Below are 20,571 nucleotides of genomic sequence, written 5' to 3' on the forward strand. Positions count from 1 at the left end.
AAAGAGCTGGCCCTGCAAATAAATTAGCATGGATTCTTTGATCTGACCCAGTGACTTGGGGGCCTGAGAAGATGCACACACATGCCCTGTTTGGGCCTGGGCAGTAGGCTCAATTATAAAGAGTGGCTTCTACAGAGCCAGCTGTCAAAACAGCAGTGATTTGCCTGACAGGCCTAAGGGTGAAAATTTTCAGATGAAGGGATACAACCAGGAAGAAATACAGGCACCTTTTTTTGCATAATAAATGACCGTTCCATTAACTCCATCTATTGATTCCAAATCCTGGGAACAAAGGCTGGAAAAAAATCTTTAAGTGAGTAATGTTAAACATGTAGTAACAACTCCCTTCTCTTTGGAAATGGCAGTGAATTATTATTTGTGTGATGTGTACTTCATTCTTTCATTTATTCATCCTTTCATTTGTTCATTTATTCAATAATCTTGAGTTCTTATTATGAGAAGCCCAATCTCTTTGCCCCCTGTGCCTTTCCCAGCAAAAGAGGCACCCCCCCATGACAGGTTTTAAAAATCAGATTTCGTTTCTTAATAGCAAATGAATGGGATAATTCAGGATATATGTAATTGATGACATCCAAGAATGGGATCTGTAATGCTTTCAGGCCATGTTGAACCCAGAATTGGGGTACAAGTCACTCATATCCCCATGATTCTCAGCCGGGATAGAATTATTTTTCCATTCATTCAATAAATAATTATTGAAGCCTGTTGGGAATATAAAAGCGAAGATAATATAGTCTGAACCCTCTGGAGGTCATAGCTAACTGTAAGCCCTTGGTGAAGCTCAGTGTGCAGGGCGAGGTGGAGGAGCCGCTGGCTGGGACTGGATCTCAAAGAGTTCTACACATCACACCGGAGGTTAGTCATTTCCGCCTCCCTGTAGGCAATGCTGGAAAATCTGGGAGGATTTTAAAGTGGGTGAGAGTTTTAAGTGTGTGGAGGGAGTAGATATGATCAGATTTGGATTTTGATAGATCATTTCAGTTTTATTGTAGGAAACAGTAAGTGAAGACTGCCTTCTAGTAAGTTGGGCTAGTTCACTAAGTTGTCATAACAAAATACCAGCCTGGGTGGCTTAAACAATAGGCGTTTCTTCTCTCACAGTTCTGGGGGATGGAAGTCCGAGATCAAGGCAGGGTGGTTTTTCCTGAGACTTCTTCTGGTTATGTCTTCAAATGACCTTTTCTCTGTGCATTTGATTCTCTGGTGTCTGTAGGTTCATATTTCTTCTTATAAGGACACTGGTCAGACTGGATGAGGGCCCACCCTCATGGCCTCATTTTAACTTAATCACCTCTTTAAAGGTCCCATCTCCAACTACTGAGGTACTGAGGGAAGGGCCTCCTGATAGGAATTTGTTTTTGGGGGGACACTGTCATAACAGAAGTGAACCAAAAGATTGGGGGAAACCTGTGCCTTGCCACTGTGTATAGAATATGGACAATAAGGGACAGAAGTTGACATGTATTGTAATAAACAATTTGAGGCAAAAGTAGAATGTATACACCTGACTCCAAATGCCCAGGAATAGGAACCTTACAGTATCATGGTCACCTCTGCTTTTTTTGTTGTTCCTTTTACTTTGCTGGTAACAGCAAAAACTGTGCTCTTCAACTGTATTCTGATTACCTGGATTCCTTAAAATATTTAATTGACTTATTTAAAGGAGAGCCTTAAAGAATACCGTATACCTTATGTATCTTATTAAAAGAAAACATGAATTTAGGAAGACATAGCTTTAAGATGCTGGAGGCTAGGTGTCTAGAAACTGGAAAGGTGTAGGCAAGGAAGGAAGGTATGGAAAGTGACATAGATCTCCAATTCTACTTCCTGGAATCTTGAGCCCCAAGGGTCATGATTTCCTTCCAAAACTTCTTTCTGCCTGGAGGATTATAGTATGTAGTCTATGCCCTTCATACCTGAAGGGAGGCTGTGACCTTAAGCCACCAACCTATTACCAAGGAGAATGTTGGAACCAAATCTTAAGGGACTTCATCATCTCATGCCATCCAAGCAGTTTTCTTGGTAGCTGCTCTGATTAAGTGGAGTTCTTATTAGTGGAAGTTGTTGCCGGTTCAGGGGTAAGGAAAAGCAAAAATGAAAACAGAAATAAATGTGGTCTCCATTCTCTCTGTCTTATCACTGTCACTATTGATCAAAATAACCTTTCCCATAAGATTTCTTTATAAATTTCATCCTTGAAGTGCTTCATTAAAATTTTGAGTTATAAAATAGGAAAAGTCAATTTCATTGGATCCTAAATTTTACTCCATGTGGCTTCCTGTCCAGAGTGCAAATTATTAAAATTGACAGAGGACGTGTGTGCAAGGTAATATCCCCCTTCGTAGGCACTTTTCTAAATTTCAAGATAGTCTGTAGAGTGGATTAGATTATACAGTGAGTGGGGACTCTGAAAAGAAAATAGAATTGTGTATTGATGCCTTCAGAAATATTATTTGATGGCAATAAAATATTCCCTGAAATTCCCTTCAGAGGGGAGAAAATGGAGTTTGTTTGCAGTAATTGCATTTTCTAGCATTTGCTCTCACACTTTCCAATATAAGCCAATTGGAACCTGTGATTTGGTTTTGCTTATTGGCAAAAGTACCATGTAAATTGATCTGTGATGCATTTAAAGAAGATGCTTTGAAAGTTTGGAAATTGAGATGGCTTTTTCTTATTAGATTTCAAGAGTATTAGGGTTCATTTCTATATTTTAGTCTAATGTAATATTAGCCAAATATGTTCTTTTTCAATTTAGTTTTAATCAAGTTCTAGAAGACCATTTTCATCCAGCCCCAGTGGTGCTGTTAAGGCAGAGATTTTATTTCCACTGTCAACCCTCCAGTCTGGCTTTTGCAGCCCAGCCCCTCGGAATCACTGCACGCTGAAATCCTGCATTCATCTGCCCAAACGTTATTTCAGCACGCAAAAATAATAGTAATTATTACAAAAGATTTTTTTAATTCCTATTTGCAAGGTTAAGGAGGGGGGAATCCAAAAAGCCTCTAAAATTGTTATTTCTTTTAAAAGATGTGGCCTTTATACCTTGTGTTATTTTTATTTAATTTGTTCTTCACCATACTTAATGGTGCAAAATGCAAACACATAGGATTTGCATTTGTTCCTCTAATTATTCAGTAGAATAATTGCCACTTATTTTATAATTATTGCTGGAAGGAACACCTCTCAGTTGCTTTTTAAAGGCTTTGTGGGGGATTAATCCACTGCATTATTTTTTCAGTACACCATAGACTTTGTCAGTCAATACTTCTAATTTATTAAAAATATTTACTGAATACTTTCTTAAGGTGGTAGAAAAAAAGATAGGAGATGGTCCTTTTTATCCTCAATGAAGTTGCAATGAGAAACAAGAACAGGATAAAAATAATCATCACTGAACTGCGATTGTAGCTCAGCGGTAGAGCACTTGCCTAGCATGTGTGAGGCATTGGGTGTAATCCTCAGCACCACATAAAAATAAATAAATAAAAGCAACGTATTATATCCATTTACAACTAAAAATTTAAAAAAAAAAAATTAACATCATCCTGTGTGTCCAGTATTGTATTAGGTCCTTTCCAGTCTGACTTAATTTTTGTATCTACTTTGTAAGTCAGATTGTAACCATTAGTCTCCCTTTTTTCTGTTGGGTAAGATGAAGGTTAAATAGTGTATTTTGAATTTGAGTATTATAGGGAATAATAACAAAACTAGAAACTGAATCCTGAAAAACAGCCCATGTTCTTTCTTTCATACCCTGTATTCAAATATTCCTATAAGCTCAAGTGATATAAACATGCACCCGGCTGATCAAGATGAGACTTGACAACGTCTTTACCAATTTTTCTTGGGGCTGAAACCCTGATTTGGATCCACTTTTCTGACGTTGGAGGAAGTAGATTGAGAGAGCTTTAAGAGCTAGCCTGTTTATAATGGAATTTGTTGTACAAGGTATAAATTTTTTCACAAACCAAGGTCCTTATTTATAAAGAAAAGGTTGGATAAAATAAACAGTAGAAGAGATTGCCTTATGATTCCTGATGTGTAGTCAGATGACCATGATGAGTCTAATTGAAGCTGACCTTCAGTGGACAGTTACCACCACAGCTGCACATTTAGAACATGCCATGTTGGTCCTGGTGGCAACTTAGAGACACTCTATTGGGAAATAAGAGAATATTGTCATTCCTTTTTACTAAGTTGTGGTTGTTTTTACATACATATGAATGTGAATATGAATGTATATGTGTGCGTGCATGTAAGTCATAATAAGTTATGTTGGAATAAGGTTACACTTGAGACAGGAATGCATACAAACAAGGAGCTGCTGGGTGACATTCAAATCTCTGAGCTGTTTTCATGGTCCCTAATATTTGGGGTTGCTATCCGCTGCTCCCTCATGGTTTGTACTTCTTAGCTGTGTTACCTGACATCGGTGCAGAATACTGGTGAGCACTTAGGTCCAGAGGGAGTCTACCTTCCTGGGTGGGAAAGAAGAGTGGTCTCTTGTCTCCTTTTGTTATAAGTTAAGATTTATAACATTTCTGGTGTCTTGGGATTCTATTTTATGGAGGAGACTGAAGAAGAGGAGGAAGCCTTTCAGCTCTGGTTTCTTACACTCAACCTAATTCCTGCTGTGGACCATCAGGCTTCCGCTGAGCATTCCTTACATTCTCCTGGGTTTCTGGCTCAGCCTTGACATTATTGTAATATAGTTTTCTGTGTTTAATATTTCTTAGACTTGGTTTTCCATTGCAAGCATGGAAGAAACCCTAATGCATGAGTTTCAGAGGAGAAGGTAGCAGTCTGAACCTGCCGTGTGGCTCCATCAGCAAGTGTGAGTATTAACGTGAGAGCTGTCAGGACTTGTGAAAATTAATGGAGCCTGACGGGGGACAGACTGAGGTCAGAGACGGAGCTTACCCCGACTGAATGTTCCTGGTGGTTTTGCAGCTGAGGCAAGTGAGTGCAAATCATGGAGCCAAGAGGGATTCCTGGAGGTCTGTTCATTCATTTAACAAGTAGGCAGTGGGTACCAAGTGCCAAGCATTTTCCTAGGTGCTAGGGGTACGGCCGTGAAAGGTGGCCTCTGCCTCCTCATGTCTGACAGAGCCCCCTCCCTTCCTCCAAGCCGGACTTGGCCCTTCTCTGATATCAGCGCCCATTAATCACCGAGCAAGGAATTGAGATGAAATGTCTCCTTAGCCCACCCCCGAAGCTCCTAGTTCTTGTGTCCTCAGAGCCATTGGTGTTATTTTCCCCTTCCATCATCCTGCAGAATTTTCTGCTTGGCTGCTTCTCAGGCCCAGGTTATTCTTGCTCAGTCCTCAGTGGAATAGAGAGACTTTAGGAGTTTGAACATTTTTCCTGTTCCTGCTGGAGTCATGATATTAAAAATATAATTATAATTTTAAACAGGAAAAATTTCCTTCTTCTCTCTACCTTTGGGGTATCACAAGGTCCCTTTATACCACTGGTCTTAGAGATCAGTGTTTTAAAACAGGCCCCTGGCACTGCCCCACACAAGCTGCAGGTTGAGAAATCTGATCAAATTGTAATATATCTCTTTTGTTTAGAAGCAGTCCCATGATAGCAGGACTATATGTCTGTTTCATTCTCTTTTAGCTCAGAAAGTGAGATTATTTTCTAGCACATTGGCAAAGGAAGGTAAGCCTCAAGGTTGTATTTGTGAGTCTGATTTTCCCACACCTAGGAGTCATAGCAAGTTCTTCTGTTCTGTCATCTCTCTATGGTTTTTCTTCCTGCTACAAGAGTGAGTTTTATTTACTGTGAGTGCTGTGTTACAGATTGTTTTAATTTCCTCATAGATTTTCAAAATTTATACTTTAGGAACATGGAGGGGAATGGGCATAGGGATTGGAGATCTTAAAGTTTGTCACCTTTGTAGAACTGGCTTTGGGTGCCATCTTTCAGAAGAATTGTTGCTGAATCCTGGAGTCTCTATTGGTTTTAGCAGACCCCAATGGAGAGAGCAATGGATTAGCCTTGTTTCCCAGTCCCTAATAAAAACTGAGGTGTGGGAAAGGTGGTACTTGGCATTAGCCCCAACCTGATTAACCACTGCAGTTGCTATATTTCCTGTGCTTCCCATTCATGAGGGATGAAGAACACGAAGCAAGAGCCATTTTCTAGCAGGTGGCAGACAGATTCCCAGGAAAAGTGAAGATACTGAAATTGATCTTGGATTTTGGTTTGACCTGTACTTGAATTTTTTAGAGAAATACATTCCATAATGATTTATAGCAGAAAAAGAGGTTGTAGTTTTATGATACTTAATTTTGAGGGGCATTAATTTTTATTGGAGGAAAGGGGGCAAGCTGGCAAGGGAATCTTGTTTGGCTAGAGCAGTGATTATATGTGTTTATTTAAAATGATGTATGCTTTGCCCCAGGTCTCACTTTTTTCTATTATCTTCCAGCCAGTTCAATTCAGTTTATCTCATCTCTCTGGTCCCTGTAGGTGTTTGTGTTTATTACCTCAAACTTCCATTCTTTTATTCTTGTTTCATCCTAGTTCTTATAATATAGCCAAGTATTTAAAATTCTGGGACCTTACATAAAGTTAGCCTTCCTGACCTGGGGCAGGCACCCAATTCTTTGTGACCCTCCTGTCCTTGGATGGGCTCCCAGATCTCCTGGGAGGTAGTAGGTAAGAAATGACACGAACAGCTGCAGTAGCATTTGGGGAATGCCTTAGTTGAGCCAGAATGTTGTCATGGCATGATTCTGACACTGCTCCTCACATCCCATGGAGAAGTCCATGACATAGCCAGAGAAACATCTAGAATGGGGAGTTCTGTTTCATGGAACAAACAAAAAGGGCCGTCACTGCCTAGAACTAGAGAAGAGGTCACCATCATTGGGGGAAGAGCATGAAGAGGACTCATGTTAAAGGCAGAATCTGGGCCAAACTTTATTGCGCCGTTACAGATTTGGGCTCAACTGAAATAATATTGACCTGGGAGGCAACAGAGCTAGATTGTTGTATCACTTGTGCCACCAGCTATGTGACTTTACACAGCAAATAGCAAAACCTTTCTGGCACTCGGTTTCTTCACCAAGAGAATAGAGCTGAATGAATCAGGGGTTGGTTTTTTTGTTTTGCTTTCACTTAATTTTTTGTTAAGCCAAGGAGTCTATCTTCAGGAAACCTGTCCACACATTGTAAAATCAGGGAACACAGAGTTGCTCTGGTGAACATGGAAGCAGCTCTCCCTCCTCAGCCCTTGGGGTTTTTCTCATATTCTGTGCTCTGGCCCTGGGGAAGCTTCATGGAGCACAGCTTTCAAACCATCAAGCAGTCTCGGAGGACCCTCCTGGTTCATCTGCTGTGATTCATGGGAGCCACTGTAAGTGACACATTCAGCGTCCAGAGTGTTATAAGGAAGGGAGGCTGACCTTGACACAAGTCACTGTATATTTGCTTTGAAGTTGTTAAAGATTTACGAGATGTATGCATAGCTGAAGATCTTAAACTTTTCTCAGTATTCTATTTCTTGTGACATGCTCTTAGAAAGGCACCCCCCATCTGACTACAAGAAGAAATCAGAGACATTCCAGATGAGGAATAGCTCTTGAGAGAAAGGGCACCTGGAGGCCATCTATCTCAGATTATACAGTTCATTTGTGAATGAGAGGCCAGTCCTGGCATATCTTCCTTCCCCCGTAAATATTGAAAGACGTGGGTATCCAGACAGAGAAGAAAGAGGTGGTGTGTCCAGGGCACACACTCTGCCAGGTTAGGATATTCTCGACACAGGGTTTTGCTTGCACTTATGTAGGCTAGAGGCCTCTCTGCCCACTCATCTTTCCCTGTAGACCCAGATGACTTATTAACCCTAATAATATTGTTGTTGCTTGGAAGACACACTGGACCATGCCAGACTCTACCATTAGAGTATTCAGTTTTCTTTTCCATATTCAGATGCCTGGCACCAGGGAGTGATCTCATTTATGGATAAACTAATGATTTCTTGGGTAGCAATAGAGGGGACTAATCATCCTCATCATCAGAACAGTAACAGCGTAGCTCACATCTACTGACTGAATGGAAAGTGTAGAAGCCATGAGGTTCTTTATGTGTAGGATCTTGTTTAATCCTCGCCAAATCTTAGAGGTAGAATTATGACTTTATTTGTACATAATGGTGGAATTTGTTGCTATATATTCAGACATGCACACAATTTAACAATATAATTTGACCAGTAACATTCCCCAGAATTTTCCCTTTCCTTCCCTTCCCGCTCCGCATCCCTTTCCTCTGCTCTACTGATCTCCTTTGATCTTCATGAGATGCCCCCCGCCCCAACTTTCTTTTCCTTTTTCCTGTCTAGCTTCCACATATGAGAGAAACATAGGACCCATGTATCACTATACTATGATGACTTTAATTCTTTGGGATAAATACCGAGGAGTGGTATAGCTGGGTCATAGGGTGGTTCCATGCCTAGTCTTTGAGGAACCTCCATACTGATTTCCATAGTGGCCGTAGTAATTTACAATCCCTCCTGCAGTGTGAAAGTGTTCCTTTTTCTGCACATCCTCTCCACCCCAATCTGTAGGTTTAAAAAGAGTTAATTAGAGGTTAGTTGACTAGACCATATGTCAGGGAACAGAATAGGACACATCACAAGGGCTTAAATTTGAAAGAAATCAGGACTCTGGCTTTCACTTTGTCATAGTCCAAGATGACAAGCCCAATTCCTGGAATTCTTAGGAAGCTCCTGGTGAGTCTTGCAAAGACTTATTCATTTCATCACTTATCCACCAAATACGAACTATGTGCCTGTCATTAGGAAGTGCTGAACTGGGTACTTTGGGTCAAACAAGGAACCACAAGCCATGATCCATGCCTTTAGAACTAGGGGGAGACAAGTCACACCTGAGAAGCAAAACTTAAAGATGGAGTAACAACAGTTAGCAAGCATTGACCATTGACTCTATCCTATGCCCATGTGTTGGATGCTTCATCTCATTTTATTCTTTCCATAACCCACCAGGTAGGTGCAATTATTCTCCCCATTTTGCTAGTGGACTTTAGAAAGCACAGGAATCTGTCCAAGGTCATCCAGCTAATACATGGTGGGTCCTGCAGAGTCCCAGCTCTTAACCCTGTGCTGCCCACATAGTTTAAGTTGTAATAGATTAAAAATTGAACCATGAGGAATAGGTATATGGAAATTATAGTAAGAGTGCCTTGAATAATCTCCATAAAAGTAAAAAGAAAGGAGGAGCGTCTCATTGCAGGGAGTAAGCTACAAAGCAGCTGGGATGATGGGAAATGAGCTGAGGAGGAGGAGATAGGAAGGAAAATATCAGACCAGATGGGAAGGGGGAATTTAAAGAGTGCATCAGGAATCAGGGGAGAGATTCTTTCAGAGACCACATGTCACTGTGGTATGAACAACAGAGGTGAGGAGAGTGAAAAAGCTTTAACTTTGACCATTAGAACATCATTAGTGACATTCCAGGGAGGCTTTTGGAAGAGAATTGAAACAGAATCCAGGTTACGTTGGATGAGTAACCATTTCTCTGTAAGTTGTTAGATCTGATAATAGAGTGGTCCATCAGGCAAGACAGATGCAGTAAGTGGGCCAGGTAGGAACAGAAATAGGAGGGCAGAGGTCTTTCGGAAGATGGAAGTCAGTGTTTCCTGATCTTTTGATTTTCCCAAAGTCTGGATACCCAGAGGGTGTGTGTGTGTGTGTGTGTGTGATATCTCTCTGGATAGTTCATTTTTTTAAAAAAAGTAAAACTCAGTTGTGGGCTCACCGTAACACATCTGTGGGCTGAATTCAGCCTACCAGCTAGAAACATCTGTGCTTCTCTTCCCAGAGGTGAGAAGTGACTTGAGGAAGCATGTCAAAGCAGCAAGATCAAGGCCAGTTCCGGATTGTGTGTGCAGCACACGTGGCTGGGTGCGGGTCAAGGGGTGGGTAAGTGTGAACTCACTGCAGAGGGAGATTCTACAGATAAAGAGAGAGGAGGAAAATGGCAAAATGAGGCAGTATCTGGAGAGGAAGGTGCCAGAGGGAGCGGAAGGAAGGAGAGGAAGAGGCCAGATGTTAGAAAGAGTACACCTATGGAATGACCTGAAAGTGAAGGGTAGGAGCCACGTGACACTCCCCTGCTCTTTAATCTGTGGGGGCATGTTGTATATTCAGTGAGGGGGCCAGAGGGAACCTGGGAAATGGAGAGGAACCAGGCTGCTTTGGGGAATAGGTGGTGGCGAGAATGTAGGGCAATTCAAACCATCAGGTCACAAGGAGGACCCTGCTGCCTTTTGTTTCTTGAGGATTTATTTGTGGGACCCTAAGCTCAGAAGATGCAGACTAGAATGAGGCTCGGATGCAGCCTCTGAGCACTCGCACCTCATTCGTAGTCTCTAGCTCTGCACTGGACGGATGGTTGGGTTTCCCACAGGACATCCATTAACTGGCTGCCACCATCACCTTGCTGCGTCTGTGAATTACTCCTGCTCTTATGTACTCAAAGTTTCCTTTAAGTCACCTCCTACTTTTCAATCTTTTAAAATTCTTCCTGCTTTATTCTTTTTAGCTAAACATTATATTAGGATTCATTTTCACATAATTATGAAAGTGTGGAATATAATTTGTTCTAGTTCAGTCCTCAGTAGTCCTCTTTCCTTCCCCTTTCTATCCCTCCCCTCTTACTCTACTGAGCTTTATGCTATTTACTTATAATTTTCTTTTTTAAAAAAATTAGCACCTGTGGATATGCATGTTGGTAAGATTCACTGGTAAGATTCACATATATGCACATAGGAAATCAAGTTCAAATTCATTCCATTGTTCTTCTCTTTTCCCATCCTCCTGCCTCCCCTCAACCCCCTTCCTCAACTCCACTGATTTCTCTTCTATTTTGATGGAATCCCTCCCACTGCCACTTCTTTGCTTTGCTTTTTTTTCTTTCCTTATTTTGGTCTAGCTTTCCCATATCAGAGAATACATTTGAACTTTGACTCTTTGGGTCTAGCTTCTTTCACTTAGCATGATGGTCTCCAGTTCTATCCATTTCCCAGCAAATGCCATGTCATTCTCCTTTATGGTTAAGTTGTATCCCATTGTGTATATATACCATATTTTCTTTATCCATTCTTCTATTGAAGGGCACTTAGGTTGGGTCTGATGCTTGACTGTTATGAATTGTGCTGCTACAAACATTGATGTGACTGTGTCCTTATAGTGTACTGATTTTAGATCTTTTAGATATACACCAAAGAGTGAGATAGCTGGGTCATAGGGTGGTTCCATTCCTGGTTTTTTGAAGAATCCCCATACTGCTTTCCAGAGTGGCTGCACCAATTTGCAGTCCCACCAGCAATGTATGAGTGTGCCTTTTCCCCCACATCCTCACCAACACTTATTGTTACTTGTATTCTTGATAATTGCCATTCTGACTAAAGTGAGAGTTACCTCTTATTTTATATGTAAAATTTTAAGAAATGAAGCTGTTTATCATTATTTAATGCTGTTATATTGTATATTTTTCAAAACATGCATTTTAAAAATGCACAAAACTATTTGACATTTTGTCAAGGGTTCATCTTCATTTCACCTAAAATAATTTTGTCTGCCACTAGTGGAACATACACCACATCTTGAGAAAGATGGAAATGGTTAGGTTTTAGAGATCTTTATGTCATTCAGGGAAAATTTTTTTTCCGTGTTAGAATATCTATATGTGGCCTTTTTTTTTTTTTTTTTTTCCCCAAGCAGGTTGGCTTAGATGGGCTGATCTGAGTAAAGTGTTTAAAGGCAGGCACCTCTTTGTCTGACAATTTAAAAGTGACGCCATTTGAATATCAAGAAGTTTGAAGCTTGACTGCAGAGCCTTCCAAATTAATCTAGTCTGGAAAAAAATGAAAATGCCATCAAGTAACAGGAGATTTGTCAGCTGCCCTGCTTACACTTTTCATATAAAACATAAAGGTTGGCAGATTATAGATGAAAGGTCAGTTCAGCAAAAAAGAAAATATGTCAGACAATCTCATAACATAGGTAACAGAGGATGGAAGTTGGAAACTACTATTGGATTCCCAGGAAGAGATGAGTTTGTTGGTGATGTGTAAATATCATCACAGTTGTCTGCGGCTGTTCATTTCAGTGGCTACTTCTTCATGCCGAGTTTCCAAAATTTGATTTAAAAGACACCGAGGATGCCTGTCATCCTGAGGAAGATTTACTTTGCAGCTGTTTTTCTTTTCCTTTTTAAAAACACTGGTCTGAAGGGGGAAAATATACTTCCTTCACCCTGTGTCCTGGTCTTACCTGTTCTGAACCAAAGCTCTAAAATGAGGACAAATGGAGAAGCCGAGCCCTCTTGCAAGAGCCGTTGTGCATAATGAAAGGGTTTACAGTGAATCCATCATCTTGAAAGATTAAAGTGGAGCTGGACAGCCACAGTGCGATGTGTACAAGGAGAGCGGCTCAAAGATTCACACAGGCAGGACCTGTCTGGGGACAGCTTACTGTCCAGGAAAACATTTTAGCCTGTTTTGGCTTTGGGAGCACAGGTGAGGCTGGGGGCACAGTATCAGGTTATTGGATTCACAAAGCTATGATATTAGAGTAGGAGGGCCTACTAATTTCCAACATGTACAGTGCTGGGAATTTGTGGCCCTGTTAATAATAGTATCTTTCATCTGCGCTTCAAGTGCAGGGATTGTGCAAAGAATTGCCACCAATTCTAAGTAGCTTGCAACTTACATCACACTAATAATTGCCAAACTTGCATAAACATGCATTTGAGGGAGGCTTCCTATTTTGGATGTGCTCCTCAGCACAGCCTTGCAAACAACTGAGGCCGAAGGCATGACAGAGTGGGCTAGTAATCAAGGATATGCATTGACTCTTGGCCTCAATGTTTCTGATTTCATCTCTCCGTGGTGTCATTTTCCATCAGACTGCTTTCATCTCTCTCTTATCCTCCCCATTAATGCACCCGCTATATATGCAATTCTGTTACCATTAGAAACTGAAAATTAAAAACTAAAGAAAAATAGTAACATTGCAAAACAGTGCAAATCTCAGTCCTAAAAACCACTGTAGGATTAACAGCTACATTTGCAGTATGCTGCTGAGATTGTGAGGAAGGACTTCGCAGTGTAATCTTTGCGGTTTGTGTTGTTGAAATCCAAGTGGACCGATGACAGAACTTGCTCCCCTCCCCAACCTCCGCCCCCAATTCTCTTCCCCACTAAGCTTCCTTAATTAGATCATTGACCCTGGCTTGCTGGTAAGGACCAATTCTTACAACAAGTGTATCCAATTTCCTGAGAATAGTAACTTTAATTCTTCCTGGAATAGCAGGAAACATTAATTTTGCATTGGATCTAGGAGTCTCAGGAAGCTAGAATCATGGGCACTGTTGTCCTTTTCTTCCTCCAAAATAAAATAAAATGAGCAGCAGCCCAACAGCGAGGCTTGAGAGATGGGTAGTGACGGAGTAGAGAAAAGGGCATTAATCTCAGAATGGGTACAGCTGCCCGGTACTATCTGCCTTTGGATTTTGGTTCCTATAGCTTCACGGTGAGTTATTAATATGTATGATCTGTACTTTATTCAAACATTATAAATCTATGCAGAAGTCTGGTGTTTGGGTTTTCCTTTATAGCTTTCATTCTTCTTCCCAGAATTATCTCATTTCGATCGGGAAACTTTTGCATAAAAAGCACACACCGAGAACTCACATTTCCATACCATAAATATTAAAAGGGGGTTAAGCGTTACAGTTTCTTCTCCCATCCCAATGGGGGGAAAGTTAGCCTTCCAATCAGGGGGCCCTTAATAATGTTCTTTTTATTCACAAGCCAGGAGGTAAACTTGAAATTAGACTTGCAATATGAAATTGTACTATGTGGTTCCTTTCATATATGTAAATTGCGGAATGCTTGGTTATGCCATGTCTTTTCTATGAAGGATATACTAAAAATCCAACATTTATCTGAGTTTTTAAGAAAAGTTGTTTGGCTTATTTTTTTGACAACCAAACCAAGCTCAGGCCTTCTCTTAGGTATCATGATTAAAATGCTTTTTATGGGATAATTGTGAAGTATAGATTCATTACAGTGTAGATCCCATCACAGTGAATTTATAGAATACAGAAGAGGGAAATAGAACTAGAAAGCTTAATGTTTTCTTAGTAGCTTTCTAGCTTCTTAGCAGCTTCCTATCTCCTGTTTATTTTTGTTAGCATCAAGGAATAATCATAAATTTTGGTTCATATGGAAATATAAAGGAATGTGTGAGCTATTTCATTTGAGTGAAGTGTCTGCTAATCACACAGTCTTGGCTGTTGTACTTTGTGATGGGAAATGAACGTGCTAATTGGTGCTCTTTTTTTCTTATTTCAGGAAACCTGCCATATGAATATAAAATAGTGATTGCTGGGAATCATGAACTGACATTTGATAAGGAATTCATGGCAGACCTTGTTAAACAGGACTACTACCGTTTCCCCTCTGTGTCCAAATTGAAACCAGAGGACTTTGACAATGTTCAGTCCCTCCTGACAAACAGTATTTACTTGCAAGATTCGGAGGTAACAGTGAAAGGATTCAGGATATACGGTGCACCTTGGTAAGTGTTAATTCAAACAGTGTCCCCTCTGTTTTGTAGCTTGACATCAAGAAAGCATGATTTGGATTTGGATGTTTCAAATGAAAATGATCAGGATGGAAGGAAAGCTTATTACTGTATTTCCAACAAAACACATACTCTCTGGTATTGTTGCAAACATAGTATATGTTATTTTCATTTTGAAACAGATTCCTTTAGGAAAGATCAATGGAAGTAGGACTTCAATAGATATGTACATATGTATGGGATTTGGGATGCATATGTGTGTGTGTAAGACACAGGGTGATCTGGGGAAGGTCCCACATTACCCTTCACACAGGTTTGGCTCCTGAACATTCCAGTGACCTTTGGTAGCTCATTTCTCTCTCATTTTATACCGAACGGAGTCATAAAATACTTGGCGTAGATTAGGGTTTCTCAAAGCTCTCTACATGTCAGAATGACCAGTTCAGTTGAAATAGATTTTGAAGCCCCCAAATCAGGCTATGATTCACCTCTCTTCAATGAAGCCCAGAAATCTTACCCTGGGTGAAGCCAATACACAGGCAGCTTGGAATTACTGGTTGAGAGCTTGGTCCTAGAATTCTCAAAACTGTGCCTGAGAAAACTTGAAGCAGGTATATAACCTATGGACCAGGCAGGAAGCACTGTGGATCTTGGTTCTGTTGCTTGATAGTCGTCAGGTCTTGAAGTTACTTCATGGTGCTGAGCCTTAGTTTATGTATCTTAGACTGCAAAAATAATACCTATTAGGGTAATCATAAGGACTAAACAGTGACATTTGCGGTGGACTTGGGAGAGGGCCTGGTAATTTGCCTAGGATAATAATTACCATTTTTCTGCCCTTAGCTCTTCCACTGTGCACTTATGTGAACTTGGACAAGTCACTTGGCCCCAGAGTCAGTGTTTTCATCTTTAAAATGGGAGTGTTGAACCAGATGATGATCAGTATCAGAGAATTCAAAAGTCTAGGCCCCCCACTTTATTTTCTGAAGGCTCTGTGTATTATTTTATTGAGCAGAACTGAACTTTACTTACCCCATTTGGAAAAACACCCTAATCCCTCCCTAGAAGCTGTGGCTAAGGCTGAAAGAGGACAGGCAGTGAATTAAGATTGCCTTTTTCACTTAACAGTTTGGTTTGTCTTCTGTGAGATAAAAAGTTGAGATATTTTCTATAATTGTTTTCCTGCCTTTACTGGTTGGTATCCAGAAGGAACTGATGAATGGGTACAGGAAGTTCATTTCTCTTGAAAATCAACTTGACCATGATTGTGAACTCTTAATTAAATACTATCTGCCAGGCAGTATTCTAAGCCCATTGTAACTGTTATCTCATTCCATCCTCACAATACCTGTGGAGGATAGACACTGTTATGATCCTCATTTGGCAGATAAGAAAACTCACGCACAGAAAGGTGAAGTAATTACTCAGAAACACCACAGATAGTAAGTGGTAACATCCAGATTTGAACCCGGCCATTCTGATTGCAGGGAACACAGAATGACTGAGGACTGGTGGTGGGTGTGGTGTGATGATTAGAGGTTATAATTGGCAGATCCAGTTCATCTCCCTCTGTATTAATATCCATCATTTTTTTATTATTATGCATGAAAAGGTGGAAAAGGGCAAGAGAACAAACAGCAGAAATTAGTCCTGTCAACCTGCAATCTAGAAACTGATCTCAGGGTAACGCAGGATGTTGGTATTAGCATTTCTGTATAGGGCAGGATACATCCAGAACATTTCTCCCTTCACAGTCGAGTTCTTAAAAACAATATAGTAGTTGACAAATGAGTTCTGATTGTCAGAGAAGCTCTACATATGAGTTAAAATCATTTCTTTAATAACATAGGATGATTTTTGAAAAATCTTCAAGAGGAGGCACAGAGCATTTTAGGCTATGCCCGATCAAACAGGACTTTCAGAGATCCCTGGATTGATTGTTGCCGAAATGATGACAGCAACTAACTCCCTCCATTATCTGAACTGATACAAATCTGTTTAGGATAGAGGTCATTACCAGTGGTGATGGATGAGGGGATGATTTTTGGTCCTGAGACAGACCTTGCAGTATCTCAAGAAATAAAAACAAACCAGAGTAAGTCAAATATGTGATATGTGTTGGACATGAGCTGCCTTTGGTGATGTTACAAACTTCAGACAATCCAGTTATCTCTGAACTAGATTGGACCATTTAAGATTTTTAAATTTTAATATTGAGGAGGGTGGTAAAGTTAAGAAGACAGGCAGCATTAGTTTTCTGAAGGGTTATCCTGAAGTTGTTGTTACATGTAATGTGTATTGGGATTTCCACAAATTTGAATTATTTCCTACTGAGCACCTCTTTACAATGAGGGAGGTTTCTAAATTGGATTTTTTCCCACCCATAATTGTTGACATTTTGTGTTTCGACCAAGAATACAAAGGTTGATGGAAAGGAAATTTCAGTTTCATCCTATATTTGAAGACATCAGTTGTTTGAATCTCACTGTGAGGCTATTGTGTTAAAATGAATATTTCTAGGACTACTGATAATCTGAACATTCATTTAGGAATGTCCACATTAGCATTTCTGTGTAGGGAGAACAATGTCTTCCATTTCTATTCAACTGTGGGACCCAGGATGAGTTTCTTAACATCTTCCTGCCTCTATTTTCTCATCTTTAAAATGGGAAACATTACTTCCCTGAAGTGGGTTGATTTGAAGACAGAGTTAATGCCTTCACAGCAGGTAGAAGACTTCCAGGCATGGAGTAAATATTTGATAAGTGTAGCCATTACATCCAGTGGAACGTTGATGTTTCCACTCTGCTTCATTCCTTTGTCAGCCTTCCTAAGACATTGATGTACTAGGACCAGATGGGTGAGTTCTGGCCCTAGTTCAGCCTCTGCTGACTGGGTGACTATAGGACACTGTTGTAAAATGGGGAATGAGATCTACCCTAGTCTTTTCCATAGCCCTCCCCCAGTGGAATGTTTACCACAGTTAGAATCTTTTTTTTTTTTTTTAAGTATATATTTGTGAGTATGCATGATGATTTTGATACCTTGTACAATTTTTAACATCTTCCACTATTAAAAATTTGACTAGAAATAAAATTTGGGAGAAATCATACCATAGATACTATTTTTCTCCCTTCAAAAGTTTTGTACCATCCCTCAGATTCTCCTGCAAGTAAATGCCAGCTTAATGATCCAATAAATATTTGAATCCCTAAATCATGTAAACTGATTAATATTGATTTCCATGCATTTGCAATGAATTTTCTGAAGGAAATATTAAGTTCTGAATTGCTAATATTGCTAGCAGTTTTAATTTAAAAGCAGAAACAAAATCAGAAGCCTGACACTAAGGATTTCTGTCCTGCCATAGGATTCTCAAAAGCAATTACCATTAGATCAAGTAAATAACTATTAACTCATGTTTTTGTTTTTTTTTTTAAATATGGGGTTAAAGTGTATCTCAGTAATAGAGTGACTGCTTAGTATGCACAAGACCCTGGGTTTGACCTCCAGCATCAAAAATAAAAAATGAACAACAAATAAAAAAATATCGATTGAGATTTAGTTCAGTTTCAGAAAATATTAATCTGTATTCATTGCATGTTTATAACTTGTGTCTCAGCTAAAAGCTTCCTAAAGACTGAGAAGAATTCAGTTTCCTGATTTACAATTTAACAGACATTTGTATGTAGAAAATAACTTAGAACACATCAGAGCCTTTCCAACCGGGGTATGTTGTGGTACTTATTAGATCCCCAAGCAAGAGAATTTGAATGTGGTTTGGTGGGTCTAGGGAAATTTAGTGTCTTCATCTGAAGAAGTTGTGAGTGATGTGACATGTCTGGGAAGGAGGGGGCTCCCTTGGAGGGAGGGCAAACGTTGATGAGTTTCTGGGTCACCCCTGCCTCTGAAGGCCTTCAGGCAGGTTTTGTGGCTTCTTATGTATCCTGTCATCATTTCCTTCTTCCAGGAACCCTGAGGAAAGCAAGTGGGCATCTTCTTTGAACTGTTCAGTCACAGATCTGCTTAACTTCCCCTGCCATTGGTTTCTTCTCTCCCTTTTGGGGGGTCAGGAGAAGAGGGTTTGTGTTGCCAGGCAGTTAGGTCAGCCTTGAACTTTGAAAGCTCAGGGATTTCTCGTGCCCCTTGTGTTGATTCTCTGTCTCCAAGATGGTTCCCGATTTCCTCTTTTGGATTCACTCTCAGCTCTGGAATGTCTTTTCCAAAGGCTCAGTATGGTCAGAAAGAGACAAAACATCTAATCTGTCAGATATTAGCCACAGTGATAATGAAAGGCTTGTCTGGCCAGGGTAAGGGGAGGTAGAATTTTAAAATCATTTTTTTTGAAATTTTTGGTTACTGACCATGAGTTGAATTTAGTGCATGCAGGTTTCAGTCAACTTACTTGTGGAACTTGGGAGTTAAAAATCAACTGGGCTCTACTTTTTCTGATTTCATTTGTTCTTTTGACACTAAGATGCTACGTAGAAGAAAATCCACACACTAATTGATCAGCAGTAGAGCTGCAAAAAGTAAAAGGTCCATATTGCACTGACTGGTGTGGAGCAGCTGTATTGTTCAGCAATAGCCTACACCTCGTTCTCTTGAATAGAAACACAGAGCTGGTCTCCCGTGGCGTTTAATGAATATGAGTGGGACTTTCCGATGTCCAGGAATTTGATCTCTAGGCTGACCAAGGGGTCAGGAACAAAGAGCACATTTTTTCACGTTAGAGTGGACCCAGGTGTAATTTGTCAGATTTAGTAACTGTGGAGGAAGTGCCTTAACTTCTACAGCAGGAAAATTAGATCAGGCCTAGGCAGTGTAATTCTAAAATGGCTGAAAGAGAAAGAGAAAGCCCATTGAGTCGCATTTTCAAAGGAGGCTGGAGCAGGATTCCCCCCTCCTTTCTTCCCCTCATTTCATATCACGAACACTTTGAGTTCATTCATTCATTTAGATGTAATTTTCTCCGTATTTTTCAAAGTGGGAGTTAAGTGTTGATTCCACTCTCTGCAGCATTTATAATTGTGTTTGCACACAAACAGCTACAAGGTTGCTCACGTTTCCTTGTTCTGATCAGTGCGGTAGTACTTTATGTTTACCCTGTCAGAAAAGCCTCAGATGTTTTTATTTCCAATTATAAGTTTTGTAATGCATCATGTATTTTGCTGACAGTCTTTAAGTTCTTGAAATAGCGAACAAATTAACAGCAGATATTGAGTGAGAGGATTAGAAAACCAATTGGCAACTCATGTGATAGAATTCTGATATGGGGATGGTTGGAATGGGCTCATTTATTTTATTTTCACAGTTCTACTTTGTAATTAACTTGGGCAAAAAAAAAAAAAAAAAAGAAACAGGAGAAGAAGAAGAAGAAGAAAAGAAAAAAAGAAACATCTCACATTCAGCAAGCAGAAAAATACTTTTGTACTACAGAGTAAGACTATGTAAGCAGTATATTGGTTCTGTACCATGTTTTTAGGGATCCCCAACTTTTATTCAGGAGGGTTCCGAAAGGTATTGGCATAGAAAGAGGCCTTGTGTGTATGTGTTAAACAAATATGCACTCTGCTTTTACATGATTCTGTTTAAAGGCCTGGACTAACATTTCATTTTTCTTGGCCCAGGGCCCATAGACTCTCCCATTATGAAACCTATGGCTGCTCTGCCCTGGTCTAGAGTTACAGGGCTCTGTTTACATTTTTGCCTGTTTCAGAATGCAGCTGACTGCTCTTAAAGCCGCACGGGATCAGATTCACTTCTAGTTTAACAACTGCCCTGTTTATTTGAAAAAGGAGAAAGCAAAACCGATCAGTTGGCTTCCTACCTCCCATTGATAGCCAAAAGGGTACAGTAAATACCACGTCCACGTCCAGAGCTGGTTTATGCAGAGCCTGTTTTATTGGATCCCACTCAGACCT

General features: G+C 40.1%; 1 protein-coding gene across 4 annotated transcripts in view; it reads left to right on the forward strand.

Moving 5' to 3' along the window:
• The window catches only part of Mpped2 (metallophosphoesterase domain containing 2), a 168,386-nt gene that overhangs the window by 71,284 nt on the left and 76,531 nt on the right, over window positions 1-20,571 (forward strand). For all 4 annotated transcript variants that reach the window (XM_047515765.1, XM_047515767.1, XM_047515766.1 and 1 more), the window contains exon 4: window positions 14,416-14,641. In XM_047515765.1, the coding sequence (XP_047371721.1) occupies window positions 14,416-14,641 (226 nt within the window). The remainder of the gene's footprint in view (window positions 1-14,415; window positions 14,642-20,571) is intronic.

This window comes from Sciurus carolinensis, chromosome 11 (genome assembly GCF_902686445.1).
Source record: "Sciurus carolinensis chromosome 11, mSciCar1.2, whole genome shotgun sequence".
NCBI classification, from domain to species: Eukaryota; Metazoa; Chordata; class Mammalia; order Rodentia; family Sciuridae; genus Sciurus; species Sciurus carolinensis.